Source organism: Ornithodoros turicata, chromosome 1, assembly GCF_037126465.1.
Source record: "Ornithodoros turicata isolate Travis chromosome 1, ASM3712646v1, whole genome shotgun sequence".
Lineage (NCBI taxonomy): Eukaryota > Metazoa > Arthropoda > Arachnida > Ixodida > Argasidae > Ornithodoros > Ornithodoros turicata.
Window position 1 is genome coordinate 171,424,466 of NC_088201.1, and position 20,571 is coordinate 171,445,036.

At 45.6% G+C, this 20,571-nt stretch overlaps 2 protein-coding genes across 5 annotated transcripts in view; one reads left to right on the forward strand and one right to left on the reverse strand.

Moving 5' to 3' along the window:
- The window catches only part of LOC135372930 (uncharacterized), a 55,278-nt gene extending 35,214 nt beyond the window's left edge, over nt 1-20,064 (forward strand). The window contains exons 10-12 of one of the 4 annotated variants that reach the window (XM_064606311.1): nt 4,476-4,577; nt 5,287-5,325; nt 19,136-20,063. In XM_064606311.1, coding sequence (XP_064462381.1) covers nt 4,476-4,577; nt 5,287-5,325; nt 19,136-19,255 — 261 coding nt within the window. In that variant the 3' untranslated portion in view covers nt 19,256-20,063. Of the gene's footprint in view, nt 1-4,475; nt 4,578-5,286; nt 5,326-19,135 lie in introns of all 4 variants that reach the window. The other 3 variants (XM_064606312.1, XM_064606314.1, XM_064606313.1) reach the window with 3 other exon arrangements.
- On the reverse strand, nt 13,373-16,435 carry LOC135378796 (peroxynitrite isomerase THAP4-like). The gene is made up of 7 exons (XM_064611892.1): nt 16,099-16,435; nt 15,827-16,019; nt 15,399-15,602; nt 15,301-15,339; nt 13,945-14,019; nt 13,749-13,808; nt 13,373-13,631 (listed from the first exon to the last, which is right to left on the reverse strand). Exons 1-7 carry the CDS (start codon nt 16,173-16,175, stop codon nt 13,506-13,508), a joined length of 774 nt encoding a protein of 257 aa, XP_064467962.1. The 5' UTR covers nt 16,176-16,435; the 3' UTR covers nt 13,373-13,505.
- Nucleotides 20,065-20,571: the final 507 nt, after the last annotated feature.

Genomic DNA, 20,571 nt, shown 5'->3' on the forward strand with positions numbered 1-20,571 from the left:
ACTTTGCATAATGGAAAGTTAGTACAAGAAATGTACACATTCCTTTTTTGAGCAAATCAGTATTCAGCGCGTTACCATACTGTGGTAGGCCTGCAGTGCATTACGTGGTACAGCACACACTGTAAGAAATTTCACCGTAGAACATGTCCCCCATTCTAATGACAGTCTTCTCCAGTTTTTCAAACTGCCATTTCCCATAGTGCTTTATGGTATGACACAGTATTTCTAAATCTTTACTGTAGTTTACTGGTTGTAGCAGAAAAAAGACACCACTGTTTCCGATCACAGGACGCAAGCCATAAGTGCTATACGGATACAGTACATGCTGCTCTCTAGCGGTTGTTAGTGTTTGGACATCGTATGGTGCATGCAGGGTAAATTCCATGGTTAAAGTATCCAAACGTGAACAGCTGTAGTACAGTAAAACCTCCAAAGTCGGACATCTCCCTACCTCGGACAACTCCCCATGATTTCATTGCACGGGCAGGCTCCCATTGAAACTACATGGGGACGAAATTCTCTATGTCGGACACCTCCCTATCTTGGAAGTAGGATAGGGTTTTCCCTGCAAAGTCGGACAAAACCCTGGCCAAATTACCTCAATGTCGGCCCATCTTTGGACCAAAAAGACCCAAAATGAGCCAGTGGCCTTGACTTTTGCCCCTTTTTTCCCCTATTCTGGTCTCAGCATTTTGTTGCTTTAGTTTTTCGAGTCCAAAAACAAGTGCTGTCAGTCTACATTGTAATTCTTTACGTGAGCACTTGTCTTCAGTTTGTCTAGAGCCTTCGAACGAGCACTGCACCAAAGCTATGAGAAGTAGGCTGACGCTTCAGAGACAAGTCCTTGCTGCTCGAAAAGCTCCGGATGTGCCATTGAGTAGAATCTGAACGGAATTGAATATAGTAAAATCAGTAATAATTATCAGTGAAGAGTGGGTAGAGGTACCACTACCAGGCACCACCACCAGGTACCACTAAGGACCTTAAATTGAAGGAGGAGGACATTTCTCACAGCTGTGATCTCTTCCATTTTTTGTTGCCTTCATATTCTGTAACTCGGACACCTCTATACGTAGGAGACGCTTCGGCTGCACCGCGGGTGTCCAACATAGGAAGGTTTCACTGTACTTATGTTCCGTGTCATGTGACCACAAACAATATATGTTTTTGCTCATGCTGCACAGCACAGGCGAATTGAGCTGCATGTGAGGATAATAACATGAAACCCGAGGCGTGGAGGAAAAGGCATGACTTTACGGTCTCTATGTCAGTTGTTTCATGTTGTAGTTGCATACCAGCTGGTCTGTACATGAGAATAGGTTTGATGCATTGTACACGCACCATACACATGAAGTATGTGGTGTGTTGTGATAGTAATGCCACTGCCAATTGAAGAATAATGCTCCAGGTGGATTGTTTCGGTACAATCTTGAACTATGCATACCAACGGGTAGGGCATCTGCGTGACAGGTTTACCTGGAAGTAAGAATGTAAATGTTAGCTAAAGTCATTGAATAATTAACATTATCAATATACTGCTGCAGATCATACCAACAATAGCACACAAGATGCTCCGATATGCTATGCAGGAATGTCTCTGTACTCACAATATTAGTACAGCAGCTACAGAAAGGCATAAAACTAGTTTTTGTATACATGATACCACTTGAATGCACCACCTGAGAAAAAGTATGTACTGTTACACACATGATGCTGTGAATGTCTCGTAAAACATAATTTATGACCGAAAGACATCAACTCGAAGATTTCGATTTACCTTAGTCAAAACTGAGAAAAAGTATGTGCTGTTGCACACATGAAACTGCTTGAACTGCCCTTGAGCGCTCTGGAAGAACACCTTATTTGTGACCAAAATACAACAGCTGAGCGAACATTTAATTTATACCTTACTCAAAATACACAAGATGTGCTGCCGTGCATGTGATACGATGATACTGCTTAAAGGTACTCTGAAAGCGCTGGCACCTCAGGCATGGTTGCTCTAAGCTAGCGAGCAACAGCAAGGGTATACGAACACAAGAAGTCGAGCACAAGTGGTGGAATGCACTTGATTAATCAGAAAATGAAATGTCTCAGTACCAGGTGTCACTGTTCCGTCAACAAAAACAGATGGACTTTGAAGGGGCGTCTGGTTGGCACTGGTGACAGCCTTCTGATTGAAACCCAGACGGTGATAGTTGAGACGTGGAGTGCAAGCTTTTCGGTGGTGCCAGAATGCCTGCGAAATCATTTAACAAATAAGGCAATTCCAAATCTGTACTGAGAATACACCCGCTGGGGCGTAATCTCAAAGGATGAAGCAGTAACTGACAGATAGCGTATTTTTCTCTTCTACGTGATGCAATTTGCACCGCATGACTGACTTGTCTAACATTACGCGTCTTACCTTTATCTGCTGCCTAGTCCTGCCCCTGCAATCTCCTGCTGCAGATAAGGTTGGCACGGCATCCCGGACGAGACATCTTCGGCTTCTTGTGAAACAAGTTGCGCATTGCTTCCGTAACATTCGTATGAGCCAGATGAACAGATCACTGCTTTCGAAGGTGGCACCCAGTCGGAGTTGTAACCGATTGTTGCAGTCAATTGATTTCTCTTTCACCTTTCGGAAAATTGTGGTTTGAAACATTGGAACTGCATGCTGAAGTGTTCTTGCAGACGGGAGCACAACGCTCACGCATTCTCGGCTCGCAGCACAGAACACGAATCACACCAGGAAGTCTGTACTGGCCTAGCAAATGCTTTGCAGTCGAAGGAAGCAAAACTCACGTTCCTTGTGGGTTTAGTGAAGTCCAGAAATATACTGGCTCCCTAATAGCGAACTGTCTATCACTTCCCCAATGTGAATCTGCGCAGCAGACAGCTCGGCAGGCGAAACTGGCCGGCTTGGCGGAAGAAACCAAGCCAAAAGTCATGCCAAGCCGGAGCGCGGGCAGACCACGAATGTGTCGTCGACACAGGGTTTGCGGGCCACAAGACGGGATGTCAGTAAAACTAAAAATTCACTTTCTCGGAAAACCGCGAGGAGTTTGGGATAACTGTTTTGCATACATAATCAGTGTTCCCTTATGAACACATCGTGTGAGTACCATTCCATTCTGTAACACTCGAAAATCGGCGTAGCTGAGCTTTAACATTCGCTTTGCCGAAACCGCGGCACTGTATGGTGGGCTGTGTTGACAACGACGAAGTGGTACGGAACAGGGTAGCGCGTGCTTAGCAACAGTCTGTGTAGCCCTGTGTAGCAGACGAACGACGGTGGCAAGAATGATAGTGTCATTCGCTCCCCCCAATAATGTATGTGGCGCTTGCAGCAGCCCCTAGTGTAACTAACCTAAAACACGGCTGTCCCATAGGCGATTGCCAGACGTCCAGGTCTCTAGTAGAGAATAGGTCGTGGCTGTAAGCCAGACCAAGCCAGATAGACGTTTCAGAGGCAGGTGCACGCTCGGGTGGCTTTCCCCTACTTACCTCTCCGAGACGGTCTCAGAAATATGTGCCATATGACGTGCAAACGGTACTGCACTGAACTTTGGATATTTTATATTGTTTCAACTGTACGGGGAGATTTCTTTTTTTAAATTCCGTGTTAGTGCCGCGAAGCAACTGTGGCTATGAGCGGCGTACAGACGTGGACAGATGGAGAGAGGACAGCAGGAAGGAGTGGGGGACAGAGGGGTTAGCATGCGTCCTGGGCCGACTTCAGGGGGAACTGTGCCGACATTCATCTGGAAAGTATTCAGAACACCCAGGGAAAACCTCAAACATCACAGCCGGCGACAGGATTCGAACCCGTGTCACCTCGCAGTCTTGGCGTGGAAAGCGGAGCCCCTAAAGACTATGCCACAGGAGCTGGTACGGGTAGATTTGTCTTGTAATTTTTGTTGTCGAATTGCGGCAGCGTGTACGTTGGTGTGGTTTGGTTGGTGCGTTGGTTTCTTGGCACGCCCGATCAACGACTTTCGGGTGGGAGTCGTAATAGACGTCAGTGACTTCTAGATCAGTGCTGAACTGACAGACACCACCTTTTTTGAGACTTTACGTCGGTTGACCAGTCGGAGTTACCAAGATGTGTAGGAAAGTACAGTGAAGCCGAGTTTGGGCTCGCGGAGAACATCGAGGCACAGGAAGAATAGGGTCCTACGCCGTAAGAGCCTGGTGCTGCTCCGGACCCGTTACGGACCTATGCAGTAGTTTCTCCAATTAAAGCATCTTTGAACTGAGATAGCCCGGTTAGCACCTCTTTGTTTACTCCGCGGTAGTGTGAAATTAACTGAAAAGAGAACATTATGGTCGTGCTCAAACGTGTAACACGAGGACCGACAATGGCACCGCGAAAAGGTACCATATCATATGTTGCGTTCGAAACTTCAATACCAATACATACTAAAGTCATTTTCATGCGACGTTGCTGATTGGTGATTGTGGGCTACATGTGTTGTCTGTCACGGTTCTAGGGCACAGACTTTAAAGTGGATGAACATTGCATCACCTCGTGTGGCGTGACAGGGATGACTATTGAGACTTGCTTCCTTGGTCCATGCGGGGCGACGCACGTTGTAAGTACAGAATGCTAAGGCCGTAATGCTGTGAAAACGTTGAAAGAGCGCAATTCAATGTAACCCACGCTGATTACATCCCCGTGCCATGGTTTGCAGTCCGGTCAGTTCCTCTACACCGATATCGCGCCGTATGTGTGCATATGATCCGCAGTAGTAATTAATGTTTTCCTGCTCGTTTAGAGCGGTTTATAGCGATCGTGCCATTTGTACCACTGCCCGACCATTTTGAGACTTCTGCCAAGTCAAAATTCCAGAACCCTTTTTTGAAAGCAAAAGAAACATGATTTGTCCGTAGCAGGGCATACGAATGGTACCCATTGGGACGTTAGGCAGAACACACCCACGCCCGGGCAGCCCGGGCAGTTTTCGAGTGCTGAATACAGGCAAGACCCCGGTGTACGCACCATACATTTGCTCACATATAGACCCACATACCAAGTACTAAGGCAAAGGGACCAACAGGAGGAAATCATGACGTCATGGCAGATATCTTCGTCAGTGAGACGTCCACGGGTTAGGTCGCGTGCTTAGGTCAACCAATTGCAATCGTCGATGATCTCGCCGTCCTTACGTCAGACTAGGAAACGCAGACAAACTTTTTTTTTCAGTGTTCTTGCTTGTAATTCAATGTGTGTGCTATGTAATGAACCAGATGTACCGTACTAACACAACACCCGGCGGTTCACACTTCTTTATTGGTTTCCAGTCTGGACAAGGACAAGGATGCTTCGACGAGGACAAGATGGCAAGTGCGCTTTTGACATTTAATGTGACAAGCGATTCTCGCAGCTATCACGTTACCACATAGATTGTCGGTACGCTCGAGAACCTTTTTTTTTTTAAATCTGCCGTATGTTACCGCACTTTGTCAAAGGCTTTTAATTGCGGTGCCTATATAGGGTTATCGTTGACGGTAAATTTTTAATAAATGTACTGAAAACGCACACACACGCAAAGTGCACACAAACCACGCAGACACACGAAGCACTGGAGGGACCTATTCCTCCCTGATAACGCAGCTTTGAGCTCACGCACCCGTTCCTATCGTCTCAACCCCGACATTCCTCCCAAAGCTCCCCCTGCTCTTCAAACGTAAGGTGGGCTAGTGCAAGACTAAAACACATCTAAATGTTACGATTATGAACATCTAGTAGACGTCTCAGAATAGCCCTTAATGCCTAATAGTCGTCCCTTGGCGTTCTCCTAGCTGTGTTAACGTTACGCTAATATGTTGCTTATGCAGGGTTTTTCCCCTAAAGTGATAAAAAAATTTAACTGGCGGCGTACTCTTCGGAGGATTGTGGGACTTTCGGCAATTGCCTCCACGGATAACCACAATCCAAGTCCTCCACGGATAACCACAGTCCAAACAAAACCTAAGCACCGTATCGTGTGTCTCATTTACTTGTATTATTTTGTTTGTGTGTTACTGAACATATGTAACCTCGCGTGCTAGTTTATATTAATATATTCATTATGTGATGTATAGTTCTTATTGTATTATTCGTTCACACCCCCCTCATGTAACGCCCCTCGCGGGCATTTGAGGTATTTGCATAAAAATAAAAAATAAATATCGGAAGAGCAATGGTGGCAAAAATAGTAAAAGTTCTGCTTTAGCCCCGCCTGCCTGATTGTCGCAAAGGGGAGCACATGGAAGGTGCGGGGAGAGTATCAAGTGTTCCCGCCTCTTGTTTTACTTTTCTTTCATCTTCTTTGACCTCGATGCTGGTTACAACCGTCTTATCACAAAGAATAGAAAACAAATAACGGCGGGACGCTTCCTCCTCTAGACCCACATTTCGCATGCGCTTCTTTGCGACAATCAAGCAGCGGCGCTAAAGCGAAATTTCACTGATTTTTTCGACTATTTCTATTGGGATACTGTGCACAGTTTTTGTTGGGGCTCGGGGTATCCGTGGAGGACATTATATTTCCGCAAAACCAAGTGAGGTTCGCTTGTCAAATTTCAAAGTTCAATTAGAAAAGCAAGTTTCCCGCAATTAGAATTTGTCCGAAGCCACCCTCAATGCGACGAAAGATTAGAGAAGGTAGTTGCCGAAAGTCCCCACAACCTTCCGTCGAGTACGTCGCCAGCTAGAATCCTTTATTACGTTTAGCGAAACACCCTGTATTATGCTATATATATATAATGAGACCTTATATTTCACGAAAATTCTAAACGGCACAGAACTTAGTCATCAAGTGAGTCGCCACGTAGATATGCTTTAGCCGAAATTTCTAAGACCGGACCAAGTTTATACCTTAATGTTTTCATCCCATAATATTAACAACGACATCAGTGTGATCTCCTCCTCCATACGAATAATCATATAGAAATGTCTCATGATTGTAGGAAATACATCGCGGCAGTAGTAACTGAGACACTAATATGGACATTGGTACAAATTTATACTTCCAAATTGATTGATTTTTATTGTCGTGTAAATTGACCAAGAATTCCGTAGAGGTTTACCTCCACAAACAAAACTGCACTAAACAACTACACATCAGGAAACGCTATTGAGATGTGCTTCATTGAGTTACTGACAACATACGGAATGTCAATTACATTTGTTGCCTAAACAATTCCTCAAAAATGTTGAAGCAAGTACATGTATGTATGTGAACACTATTAACAAGTGCTATGTAATTCGCACGACAGTGTAACGTACATATAAAGACAAGAAACGAAAACTTTGCACATAGGATAAGGGAAGTGAGATAAGCGTGTGTACATGTAGAGAGGTTGACAGTAGTAAACTAATGACACGAGACCGACATACTTATTTTCCTATGTGGGAGCTGGGCATCCCAGCAGGAGCGGCAGAGTAAGCGCGGCAAAAATCACCTGATCAGTTTGTGGTAAAACGAATTCTAGTAGTCACGGGTATGTCACTCAACGAAATAAATACGTTACAGTCTTGTCTGACGTAACTCTTAAAAACCGACCGAGCATATACTTATACTTTGCTATCGACAGGCAGGGGCGGATCCAGGGAAGATTCTCGGGGGGGGGGTCATTCAAATTCTTACGGCTCATTCAGAACGAATTAGACGAAGTGGCGCTTTCCATGTGAAATTTCAGCGCATAATACGTCTCCTAACATTTAATTCGACGCCCACAAGCGCTGCTTTATTTCGTTTTACCTTAATTACAAACAAGGGACTTTATTTCGGCCAACCCTGTACATAACACCCGGTAATCCTACACCAGTATCTATTTGTCTTCCTCTATACGTATGTCTAAACAGCAAAAAAATAAGTCCTACCATTTTCGTAACGTGCTGTCTCTTTGTGAAGCTGCGTGAGGACGCCTTAGCGTTGTAGACAGTGGAGTGCAGCTGTAGCTTCCACAGTTTCGCCACGAAAACCACCGCCCCTCTTAACCACGTGATCATCCGTAACGAATCACGACAAAATAGCCGGAAAACGGCGCCAAAAAGCGCGCACTGGCTGATCGAACTGCGCATGTGCACTGCGTGCCCTCTCCGTACCCTCTCACTCGAATTCTCTCCCCCCACCCCCACCCGGTTCCGAGCGCTTCGCCAGGCCATCTGCTAATATTATCGGGAAGCAGAAAATGAAAATCCAGAAGACGAAGGAATTCACGTGTACAAATTTATTGACACGGTAAACATATAAACAAGAAGCAACATTTGAATGCAAGTAAACCTACACGATTATTACAGAATAAATAGTGACGAGCAACAGAAAGCGTGACTATCATATTATACAATCATTAAGGGAACCTATTCGGTTCGGAGAAAGTAGATATTACTATACACATATATAGCACGTGATGAGTCGCAGAAGCCATCCGCTTTATCCCAGCACAACTGTAGAATCTTCAGGTGACAGGGGCCACATGTTCGCGGATCGCAGGGCCACGAACAGGTGTCGGTGTCCGAATGAAAAGAAAAAGAACCTCGTAATGATATGGTAAACCCGAGCACAGGCAACGTTAGTATTCTGTATACGCTATGTAAGACATGCAATCGTTAAGCGCCTAATGTCGACTAATGACAAAATTCGAAGAGCCCTGCGTACGCGATGCACGCTGTTTTCCTTTACATGCACACCAGTGTATTAAACATCGGACACATTCAAATAGCGGAACAAAACGCGACAAGTAACGCCACGCAGAATCATAAACCAGATCATGACTGTTAACCGGCAGAAAGTGATGTAATACGGGACAAGGCGTACCTCCATGTACACAGTTAGGCGACAGTATTCAACGTCTGATCACTGACATGCATCATACGTTTGTCTGCTTACCTTTCATTCAGGCGTTCGTCCATAGCTCGAACATCTTCGAAATCCACGAAACGAAATCACCGTCTGCCTACATAGACGCCAGCTACACAACGGCCAGACTGGTCGGCGCCTCGGAGAAACGAACGCGGGCGAATCCACCGGTTAAATGAGCCTCAGCCAATCATGATCGAGAAAGGTCACGTGGGGGACCGGAGCCAATGGAAAGTAAATAGCCGGAATTTGGCGGGAAATGCCAGCGGCGACACTATTGTCGCGGCGGCGAAACTCGCTTACTGTGCCTCCTCTGGTTGTAGAGTCCAGGCAGCCACTGACCGCCCCAAACGTCATATCGCTGTCTTTATCACAGGGCGGCCCTTCAATGCAATCGCCCATACACGAGAGCGTGCCAGTAGGCGCCATCTTGTCGTGTTCACACGTGACCATAAACATGGCGGCGCCCACGAACCGCGACCTGGGTCGATGTAAACATTGTAACGCCGTTCGTTTGTTTTTGTCCGTTTCATTTTATAAGATCATCCAGCCTTGGTTATTACTGTCGCGTTGTAGTAGAAAAGTAGGTCTCCAAGTGTAATACAATTAGAAGACAGTGGGATGTCTGAAAAACGAAATAATGCTGTAGGAGAGCTTGTTACTTGTGCCACTTTACTTGTTGGGTAAAACTGTAATTCCTCCATTCACCTCACATTATTTATAAGGCACAATCACTGATAATACATTTGAAGAATTACCGTAGTACCTGAAATGCAGCCTGCGCGCATTGTTTCACGCTAGGTCTGCTGATTTCTGTCACCTCATACTGTGCCTGTAAAGCTGATTTCTCAACAGACTGCTTTGTTTTGCTTGCAAAAGCCGGGCTGAGTATACAACCAAAGGAAGGAGGCAGTGTGACTTCTGCATTTTTGCAACTGACAAAACGTTCTAAGCAATAAATTGCATTCTCACTGTGCTCGAAAATGTTTACCTCCACACCGAAATCTCACTTTCATGCGCACACACAATCATTCCTCAAGCAGCCTGCCAGCGTTTGTTCCAGTCTATCAGCTGCAGTACTTGCGTTTCTCCTGTAATTATAGCTGTAAGGCTGCTCTCTCCTGTCGTGCTAAGAAATCCTTTTAGCTGACACTGCTTCAGGACTGGGGCAACGTCTGGGTATAGTATTGGAATATGAATGCAGATGACAGTATTATGGCCCAATTAGTACACATTTATCATTGGGAACAACAACTTATTAGGGCAGATATAATAACAAATCACAGTGGCATGTACTTTGGCTCCTAAGGCAACTATTGTCCTTTGAACTGGGTAAGCTTAGTGTACATTTGCCGGCATCTAATCTTGTGCAACTCTTCTGTACGTAGTCTGCAAGCGTGATGAATGCGTATGCTTAAGTATTTGTGAGCAATAGATCGTATTAGATGAAAGTAGTGATTTTCAAGTGACGTCTGTTCGAGCATGTGGTCATTACGTATGGAGCTGAACACACCCCTGTCCATCATAGACTCCAGCACTTGTAAGATTAACCTTTGCAGAAGTGTTGCCGATGATATGCCCTCCTGGAAAAGAGCTGCACGCAGCAGCTTCTCAGATTTCCTGCAAATGGTGATCACATCATCAGATGGATAGGGAAGTCTGTGAAAGTAATCCTTTTGTTGTATTAGTGAATGGTAGAGGGAAGGTGTACGGACTGTCAGGTGGGAGATGCAGATGTCACATTTCAGATACTCGCATAGGTAGCACACTATACGTCCTGCAATGTACACTATCACTCTTTCACCAAAAGTTGATGGCTCCGTTGGGTCTGAGAAGTAGTTATGCTCACGTAGATCCTCCTGTAGAGTCACTTCTTCTGCAGGTATGCTTCTTCCTCTTGATGTCCAGTTAATTATGTCTTCCGATAGGGGCTGTCTAGCGCTGCTGACGTGCAGTATGGAGACATTTTCGAGTGGTAAACAATTTCCTTTTTGAGAGGCTTCCACTTCGGTGTTAATGATCAATCTTTTATATGCTGCTGCAAACTGCCTTGCAGTAGGATTATTGTTGTATCCTCCATGCGAACGTACTAAACCAAAGAACAGTTCCAGATGATCTTGACTGACGCGATGTGTTGGGAAGTATGTCACAAGGTTCTTAGAGTGGAGAAAGTCATAGAGCTCGATGGCACTCTTGCAGCATGTGATGAAACCAAGAAACCCAGTTTTCCGGTTAGTCTGCACAAGAAGTGGCCCAGAGTTGCTCCTCCGTAGACTGCAAATGTATGTTGTGGCTATTTGAAACATTGTGCGTGCCCTTTCGATGTTTTCCGGACAGAGCGGCCTCTTCCATGACTTCTGGTGCATATTGACGGAGTTCAACACATCGAACACATTATTGATAACTCTCAGGAACCTCTCAGTTGCCTCCGAGTCCTCAAACCCTGATACACCTAGATCACGACACTCATGTATGGCATCTGCAATGCTCATGCTTAAAAGCTCTGCAGCAAGATTGACTTTCATGGGCTGCCGCTGCCACTGAACATGCGCCCTCCTTAGTTTATTTGCGGCATGGAGCCCCTCTTTCTGTTGAAGTGAGTGGAGTGCCTCTATGTAGTCCCATGATATTTCCTTGCCATCTTCATCAATGAAGGACTTGAAGTGAGAAAATGCATTTCGTATTAACTTCAGCATGTGGCAAGCGTCAAGAAATACGCTTATGGGCTCGGCTGTGTCAGGATGGGGAAAGCTGGTCCGTAGATTTTCAAACTGCAGCGAGCATCCTAAGTTATGCAACATTGACAAGTTTGCTGCAGCACCGTCGCAGGTAACAGATACAACCTTCACTCCAACATTGTGTACAAGAGACAAGCCTTGAAGGACAAGGTTACTTCTTTGCTCACCAGTTATTCCATCTACAAGGAAGTATCCTATCGGCAGCTTCCACTGCTCATGTAACGAAACAAGTAGGATGACAAATGCCTCCTTTGCTACAGCACAAGAATCCTCCGAGGTTGGCCCAACGGTTGCGAAGCCATAAGTCCTTTTCCCATCCCACTCGACATGCCTCCTAATCGCCATCTCATCAACCATAAGACTGCATACAGTTGACAGTGCTTTCTGGTTGTTGTCCGTAACACGCATCTGCAGGGCTAACAGCGCTTCTTTTGAGTACCCTGGCTCACCTTCGACTGACTGGTACCACTTCCGTATCGTACGTGGGTGGGGTAGACACGTGTCAAAGACCTGCCTTACATAGTTATATGCACGTGGCGAATAGAAATGTAAGGTAAGTGCAAACGCTCGTAACTCTGGGCTGTACTTATGAGGCAAGCTTGTCCCCTTACTTTTTGCTGACTGCCTCATCAGCAAGTCCTTGTTTGCACCGGCAATGTTTTCGAGGCAGCTTGCGTGTTCTTGAAGTAAAATGTTCTGAGATGTGAGATGGGATATCACATGCTGTAGCTTTGCAACTTTCTGTTTGATGCGTCTTTGTGCCTGCTGCAAGGCCTTGATTCGTTTTTTGCTGAGGGTATGCAGGTTGCCTATACGTTTGACTTCCTTTTTGAGGAAGGCCTTTACTGGCGTGTCTTCAGAGGATGTCGCCTGAGACAACAGGTACCAATAACCTCATTAATACTCAGCTGTGAACAATTTAGATAGTACGTGGCAGCCACATGCAAGGCCATGCAGTCATGCACAGGTTGTGCTTCTGGTCAGATACATGTAGGAGCTGCTTGCTCAGAGTTCCTTTACAACACAGCATGATTGCCTGTCTGGTACAGGACCTACTCATATGGTGGCTATTCGAAGAAAGTATGAAGGTCTACAGTTACTGTCCTAACATTATGTTTACTAAAATTTAAAAAAAACATCTGATGCGGCAGTTAGCCTGCCTATAGTGAGCTGCCAGCTCTCAGCGTATCACTCGTACAGATAAACAGACCTTGGATGTCTCGAATTTAACTGTTTACTATGAGCACTCTTGACGTATTTACCTAGCACTGAATGGAAGCAATCGCACCCTTATATCTTTGTGAATTAGGACCTAGTATCACGAGACACAGTAGCACAACACTGCTCCTTTTTTGACACACTGTGCATATACTCACTAGAGGAGAGATCCACATTGCAGTGGTCACAGTAGATGACAAAAAGTCAGCCATGCAGATCACAGAAGTTTCTCCACGCCATTGCGCTTGATCAAATCCATCTTTATTGATTCAAACAGTACAATTCATTGTGACAAGTATTGGGGTTAGTAATAATCAGCAGCATGCATACCAAGCTGGGAATTCCCTCCATGATATAGAGCACTCTCTGAGCTTTGTAACTATAACTATTAGGCTACAAGTGTTGCCAGCATCGCTGCAGCAGAGACAGATCAGTTTTGTCAAAAAGACTGTCCCTCTTAGTTCACTCAGACTACCCTCATACCCATTGCTAACACCAATAAGTGCTGGCAACAGATAATTTGAGAAATGTTTCCTCGGGCCAGTAACTATACAACAGGCTGCAACTAACGGCACTGCACTGAAATGTAGCCGTGAAAGGGGCAATAATATGTTTAAACTGTATGCTCAAGTCTAACTGGTTTTCCCTTATGCACCTGTACTGTATGAAATAAGGTATTTGAAAGCCTGCTCCTGGAACATATACTTGAATGGTGCAGTCAGCACCTACAGTGGAATCTTAACGTATTAGTTATGAACATGCAATTCTTTTCCACGTCGAGTATAATTCTTACCAAAGGTTCACATCTGCTGGTGCTTGGAGTTGAGCCACTGGGGGTTGTGTCCTGGAAAGACGTGGAAATAGCAGTACAAATGTAATACATAGGATGTTCAGTATGATCATAACCCCTGTGCGTTAGTTATGTACATCCTAGTCTTTCCACTGAGAGCACAATCCTTACCATGGGGTCAGGCCTGCTAGTGTTCGGAGTCAAGCTTGTGAACAGACAAGCGGAAGAGCCCTGAAAAGAAATTAAATTAAGTACACAACCGCGGTGTAAAGTCCCAATACTCAGAGGCGAAGAGGAAGGCTACATTTGATTTGCAGTGGAGAGAGAATGAGAGAAGCCCCTAGTGTCAATACTTCCGAAGGCTTACCGTGCGCGACTGTTCAAATCGCCCTGGTGTGTCGGAACTGATACTGCTGGAAGCCTTGGCTGGTGTGGGGCTGGACTGGAAGGAGAGTGCACGCAAGAACCATTATCATTAAAACACTGTTTCATTCAGGGCCCCTTGATAATCAGAACAAAACGAAAACTTCCAAATAAAGATTCAAAAGTCCTGCAGCACTTGTAGATGGAGTTTGGTGCTGTGTCGTGGAAAGCATGGGCGGATCCAGGATTATTCGCGGCTGGGATCCAGTATGGACAAATGCCAGGCGCATGCTGGGATTGGTCCATTGAACACCATGTTAAAGCCAAGATATGAGGGGGTAGCGGACAACCTCGGTTTACACCGTGCGGGAGTAGTCTTCGAAGCAGTGACCCAGTGTGCGAAATTTTAATGGAAAATGCGATTGATGGGCATTAAAGTGAACAGTGTTTTTTTCATGCGTAGGGCATGTTTAAATCTGTACAAGATCTGTTTGGGGTACCTGTGAGGAAGTGGGTTTTATGGTCGTTGGAAATGCTTTTCAAATATAGTTGCCCGAACTAAATCCTACTGTGTTCTCATGATTTTTGCTCTTCTGTGTGATCGTCATGCCATAGATATATTGCAGGGTGCTGGTATACAGGGTGCATCATTAAGAACTGATCAGAGTGCATCACAGTGAGACTGATAAACGGAAACCGGAGGCTACCTTTGTGGTACTTGGGTTACAAACAGGTGTCACATCAAAAGTAGCACCTGGTTGTAACTCATGTGCAACATAGATACTCTCTGGTTTAGGATTATTGCTCTCTTCATGAAGAGCTCTGATCAGTTTTTAATGTCGCACACTATATACATGTGACATGCAAGCCAGGCACCGAATGTGTAAGTGCATGACAGGCACAATGCATCTGTGGTTCATTTGTTTGTGCTGCTGAGGCTTCACATTGAAGTTGTGGTAGGTGGCTTAGTAGTGAAGCCTGAGCTGTTGATTCCCTACACACGATTATGAGTAAGAGCATAACACCTTGGGTCTAACTTCTGTACAGCCTGAAAAACCGAACCATGACACACTTGGAGAAGAGAAAGGGAGGCCAGTGTTTGGGCAACCACTGCCACAGAGCAAGTGGCTCAATTCTGAGTAAGACCTAATGGTCAACTGGGGATGACAATGAATAGGAAGCTTGCTAACCAACTCAAGGACTAGCATGCGATACAGTTCATCTTTCACTCCACTAAGTAAGCAAGACTGACAAATTGATGTATCGTATAAAACAAATAAAAACATGAAGGCAGCACAAACCCATAAAGATTTACTCGTGAAACAAACTGTGCGGTTAATGCTAAAAAAATGATACCTACCACAGCAGACGCAAGAGGTGTGCTTGTAGTTCTGTCTACCTGTAACGGCATACTATTGTTCGGCATCACATTTGAAAGGCTTTCAAATATGTGCTCACATGGATTCGCTCTGGTGTCTTTGGTTCGAGCAGGCCCACATCCATTGGCTCTTGAGTGTCAGATCCAGACGCCATGCTCACTTCAATCTCCTCCTGTGTGTCAGGCTCAGGCAGGCTCACGTTGCTCGTGCCGGGTTCAGGCGTGCACACGCCTATTGGTTCTTGCCCGCTAGGTTCCCGTCTGGCTGGCAAGTCATGCTCCTCCTGACGTGACAACGAACGAGTTGTATTTACCAGACTTTTAAACACCAAAGACACAAAAGAACTGGTGAACGTATTTTGTGGTCAAAGGGCCTGACCTCGAGCAAATACTTGGCAAATTTGACCGCTAACATGTCCCTTGCATTAATTCCCTTTGTACCCAAGCTCTGGGCCCATAGTGTGGCTATATGCAATTGATTATCGACCATAATTATGGCGAAACGTACCTGGTGAACTTGAACCGACGGATGTGCGACAGGAACGGAACCCTCCCGCAGGCGCACGCGTGTTAGCGACGTTCTGTCGAAGTCCTCGTTCCTGAAGTGTTTTGAGCACACTCGGCTGTACTTCGTTGGCACCCAATCCGGTCTCCCGATCGCATTCACCCATTGCAATCGTAAGGACTCGTCTCGGGGAAAGCTAAAACGTACCGCCGAGAACAAACAAAGGCAACATAATGAGACGAATCGAAACCGAGAGCACAGGGATATATACTTACTGGTGGTACGTTATGCCAGATTCTTTACTTGCAAACTCTGAACGATTAGCGCAACCGGAATAACAACACACTACCATGGCCTGTCACAGAAGTGGCATGTGTGGCAAGCAAACGCAATTCAATAGCCAAACACGCGAAGTCAAAGCGGACGTCGAAAGCGGCGAAGCAGATGACACGGATCAGCTGAGACGGAGAAACAAAACATAATAAAGAAAACAAGCCAAGCCGAGATGTGATTGGGCGATAGTTCCGTGACGTTGAACACGACAAGATGGCGATTTTGCGGAAAGCGACCGCTTGGGGGTAGTTACAAAAATGGCGGCTTTCTGGCCCCCCTGTGGTCTTTATCCACTGTGCAGTGTCCGGCGCGTTCCGCGCGCTGAGAGGAGGCGAATGTGATTCCTCCTCGCACCAGCTGCGTCTTCGCTCCTTTTTAGGCAATGAAGTGTTCGTCGGGGAGTATATGTCATGCCCTTCGCGCAACCTTGGGGTGAAAGGCGCACGCGGGATTGGCGGGAAAACGGAGCGTGCGGCAGGAAAATCTGCCGGAATGGGGGTAGAGGTATGTCTCGTGGGGAGAGGGGGGAGGGGGCAGCTCCCCCCCCTTGGATCCGCCCTTGTCGACAGGGCATTTCCCTATGGGCCTTTACAGCACGTTGGGAGATAATAATAATACCCCTGATATATCTAATAATACCCCTGTGACACGGCAAAATTGAATGGCACAACCACCAAATGATATTCGTTTGTATGACATCGAGCTACACGAAGAAAAAGAACCTCGTTCACAAATGACGTCACTGTCGCAGATTAAGACACCAAGTCGAAACTTGCGAAACTGTATACGGGAACATTCGACATATTTTTATTTCTTTTTCTCCAAACTTGCGAAACAACATTAGACTGCTTCACAAAATCATTGCATGCAAACTATCACAAGCCAAGACAAGTAAGACGCCTCTCTCGACCACACCTCGCAACATGTTTAGTTTTGTGAAAAGCAACGTCAAGCATTCCTTGCTCCATGTTGAAAGCTCTTAATTCGTGATAAGTATTGCAGCAAAACTTATAATTCGTGTTCACTTTTTCCTAGAGTTTTATCGCTGTTGCTTTAGCTAGCTTTCTCCTGGCGAGTGTACGCAGTCGGTGCAAGAGGAAAAAGCGAATGAATTCCTCGAACTGATTAATTCACATGTATTGACCTTTGATTGGTTTCACGGTGTGACACGGAACGAATGTCATTCAGTACGAATGTTGTTCGCTGGGAATCATTCAATTTGCTGTGTGACAGGGGTATTCGCATCCCTGCTGCGTATGAGATGAGAAAATCGGTGAATTCGTGGTTTGGAAAAACGGTAGATTATTTGAAACGTCGACGAAAGCAACGCTATGGGGCTGACGCGTGGTAAACATTGTAATACCTTTATAAATTTCCCACAGTGACATTTTGCAGTTCTTTTTGTGGAAACTAACTAGTTACTTCAGAAAGTAACTATTATAGTTTCACATTACTTGTAGCTTAGACTCTACCCAAGACAGGAATCGTGTGTAGGGCAATACAATTTGCAACCTAATTATTGATGGCAGGAACAAGAAGAGTTTGAACGATGGATAGATATTGTAGGCGACACTAATACCCCAAATGCACTGACGCGGGATCCACATTGCGTGGAATCGTGATTAGGCAGCGATTGTGATCGCCCACAGGTGCGGACAAAGCGAATCTCGACGACAGAGATCGACGACGCAGACACTTGTCCCCAATCCCCGGGTTGGCAAGACGGTGTTGATGGCAGTGGCGTGCACGAGGCAAACAACAAGGACAAAGGAGCATGCTGAAATAGCATTTCGAATTATAAAGTAGACACCCTGAGCCACTGTTTTTTTTTTTAATTCGAAACTTCGGTGGGTACTGTGCAAAGCTGATACTCACACGTATGGAGAAGTCCGACGTACATTTGAAGCATCGCACTCCTTTCTGGGCAAGCGGGTGTTCTCTCCGCTGCACAAACCGGCGCATCTGTTTGCAGAGCTGGGGCGCGACTAGTCTTCCACTTCTTCCTATCCTTGCTCGCGTACTTTTTGCACGTTCTTTTCCTCTCTCGCACTTTCCCCACGCACGCTTTCTGCCATGGACAGACTCAAGAGCCCGCCGACGGTGATAGGCCCTATCAAGCAATGACTTCATAATTACTGGTGGCCCTTCACATGACATCGCTAGGCATTACGAAGTTGACCGTACACCTATGTGGAAATGCCTCGCCGGAGTGCGTTGCAGCATAGCCACACAGAAAATGTCTTGCAATAGATGCTATGCAAGGCAGAAGCGTCGCCTACCGTTGAAGTTGCGAAGCTTCCCTGTCCGCACCTATGGAAATCAAAGACTTAAACCACCTATTTGACCTTCCGTAGACAGCCTATGATAAATCAGGTGAAGGCTACAGTATCTCTAATTATAGCCAACAGAAGCCACTCGGGTGCCGCCCGTGTACCTCCGTGTCTTACTGCAGGTTGCGATGGAACGCGCTATTCTATTGTCTCCATGCTTGTGCGGAGACTATAGTCTCCGCGCTATAATCTCTATCGCTTGCCTTTTTATTCTCCGCTCTTCCTCCTTGCGCCATTTTCGTGAATCCGTTTCTCTATACACCCGTTATACCCCGGTAAGATGGCCTTGAACGAAACTACAATTACAGTATACGGAACATATCGTATGTTCAGACGTCATATAACTGCGCAGTTGCATATTTTATTCAAACACCGGTCTGTTTGCACGTTCGCGGGGGGAAGCCATTGGTTACCGATGTATGTTGTGTACGATTGTATTTTTGTAACACTGAAGAATATTTGTGGCGCAAAGAGCAACGCAGTTCTCGTATCAATGATTTCACTCTAACGCCTCAGCTCAGATGAAGACCTGTCCAAAGCTAGGAGAGTCATCACGAATAACTATGTTATGACTCACCTTATTGGATCATGACCTGTACCGAGAGACAGAAGTCCTGTGTATGATTTGTTTCTTTTTCCATTCCCACAGCTGTGCTTCGACCAGACGTGTGGAAAGAAATACAGCGAGGTAAAAGCACTGTCCCGTCGCAACTGGCACCTACCAGACAGTTATTACGATGAAGACGCTGCCTGTGCTAAACATCCTTGACGTGGCGTTCCGTGGGCCACAAGTCCTCCAATAACGTGTGTGGTGTATTGCTTTGGTTCAGCCAAGTGACTCGATTAACGTGCTCAATATTCGCGCTAGTGTTACATATATCACTCATAATTGTGACTCAGACGTGTGATTGAATCATGTGACTCTATAACATATCTTCACCACTGAACTTTTGCTTGGTAATTATTGCAATTGTGCTATGAGCTGTAAAAGTGCGATATAAGTGCTACAACGTCAGATTGCGTAAAATGGGATGCGACTGCGAACAAGGCTTATTGTTGGATGGCGATTCTATCATACGCTAAACGAGTCCTATCAAACTCGTTTTCTAAATGTCGGTTATTTGAATCCTTTTAACTTTGAGTGACAATTGTCTAGTAGTCATGATTTTTGGTCCTGCAACTTTTAGGTGAGTTTTCGTACATCGTAAGCATCGTATTCGCGTTCGTAAGGGATAGCGTTGGCGATTCTGCGGCAATAGATAAATAGAGCTTTGCGCATTGCGCAGACCCTCCATGCTCTTCAGTACTTACGCAAAGGTGCGTAAGATATATTAAATCACACTAATAGCTCGTACGCAAGAAACAACGGACTTGCCGTGATAACCGTGAAGTTTACATAAACGCATTCTCGTTTCAATACATATTTGTGATCATATACTACTGAGTGTGGTACAGTACATAGATGGAACGCGCTTAATTGTGACGTCAAAGTGGAAAGGATGTCATCAGTTCAAATGAAAGCAGAAAGAACATCACGCCACGTCATTGAATGCTACAGAAAATAATGGATAGAACGTGTTCCTCAAAGAACACCACCTCACAAAGCCATGAACCATGTTTTGCAAGGGAAGATTTTCTAAATTTTATTACGAACGACAGCACTCAGATAAGACACTAAGCATTACAGTAGAGTGCCAGATAATTTCTTTTTGATTGCGTGTTAGCGCCGCGAAGCAACTGTGGCTATGAGCGGCGTACAGATGTGGACAGACGGAGAGAGGACAGCAGGAAGGAGTGGGGGACAGAGGGATTAGTATGCGTCCTGGGCCGACTTCAGGGGGAACTGTGCCGACATTCGCCTGGAAAGTCTTCGGAAAACCAAGGGAAAACGTCAGACGGCACAGCCGGTGGAAGGATTCGAAACCACCACCTCCCAGTCTGCACGACACAAACGAGCGAGACGCCTTAACCCGCTCGGCCATGCCGCTGGTCCTAACAAACAGAAACAACTGTTGCGGCTTAAAGCAATCGCGAGAAGACACTACCATTTTATTGCATTTCAGTTTAGCATCTCTTTCAATCCTA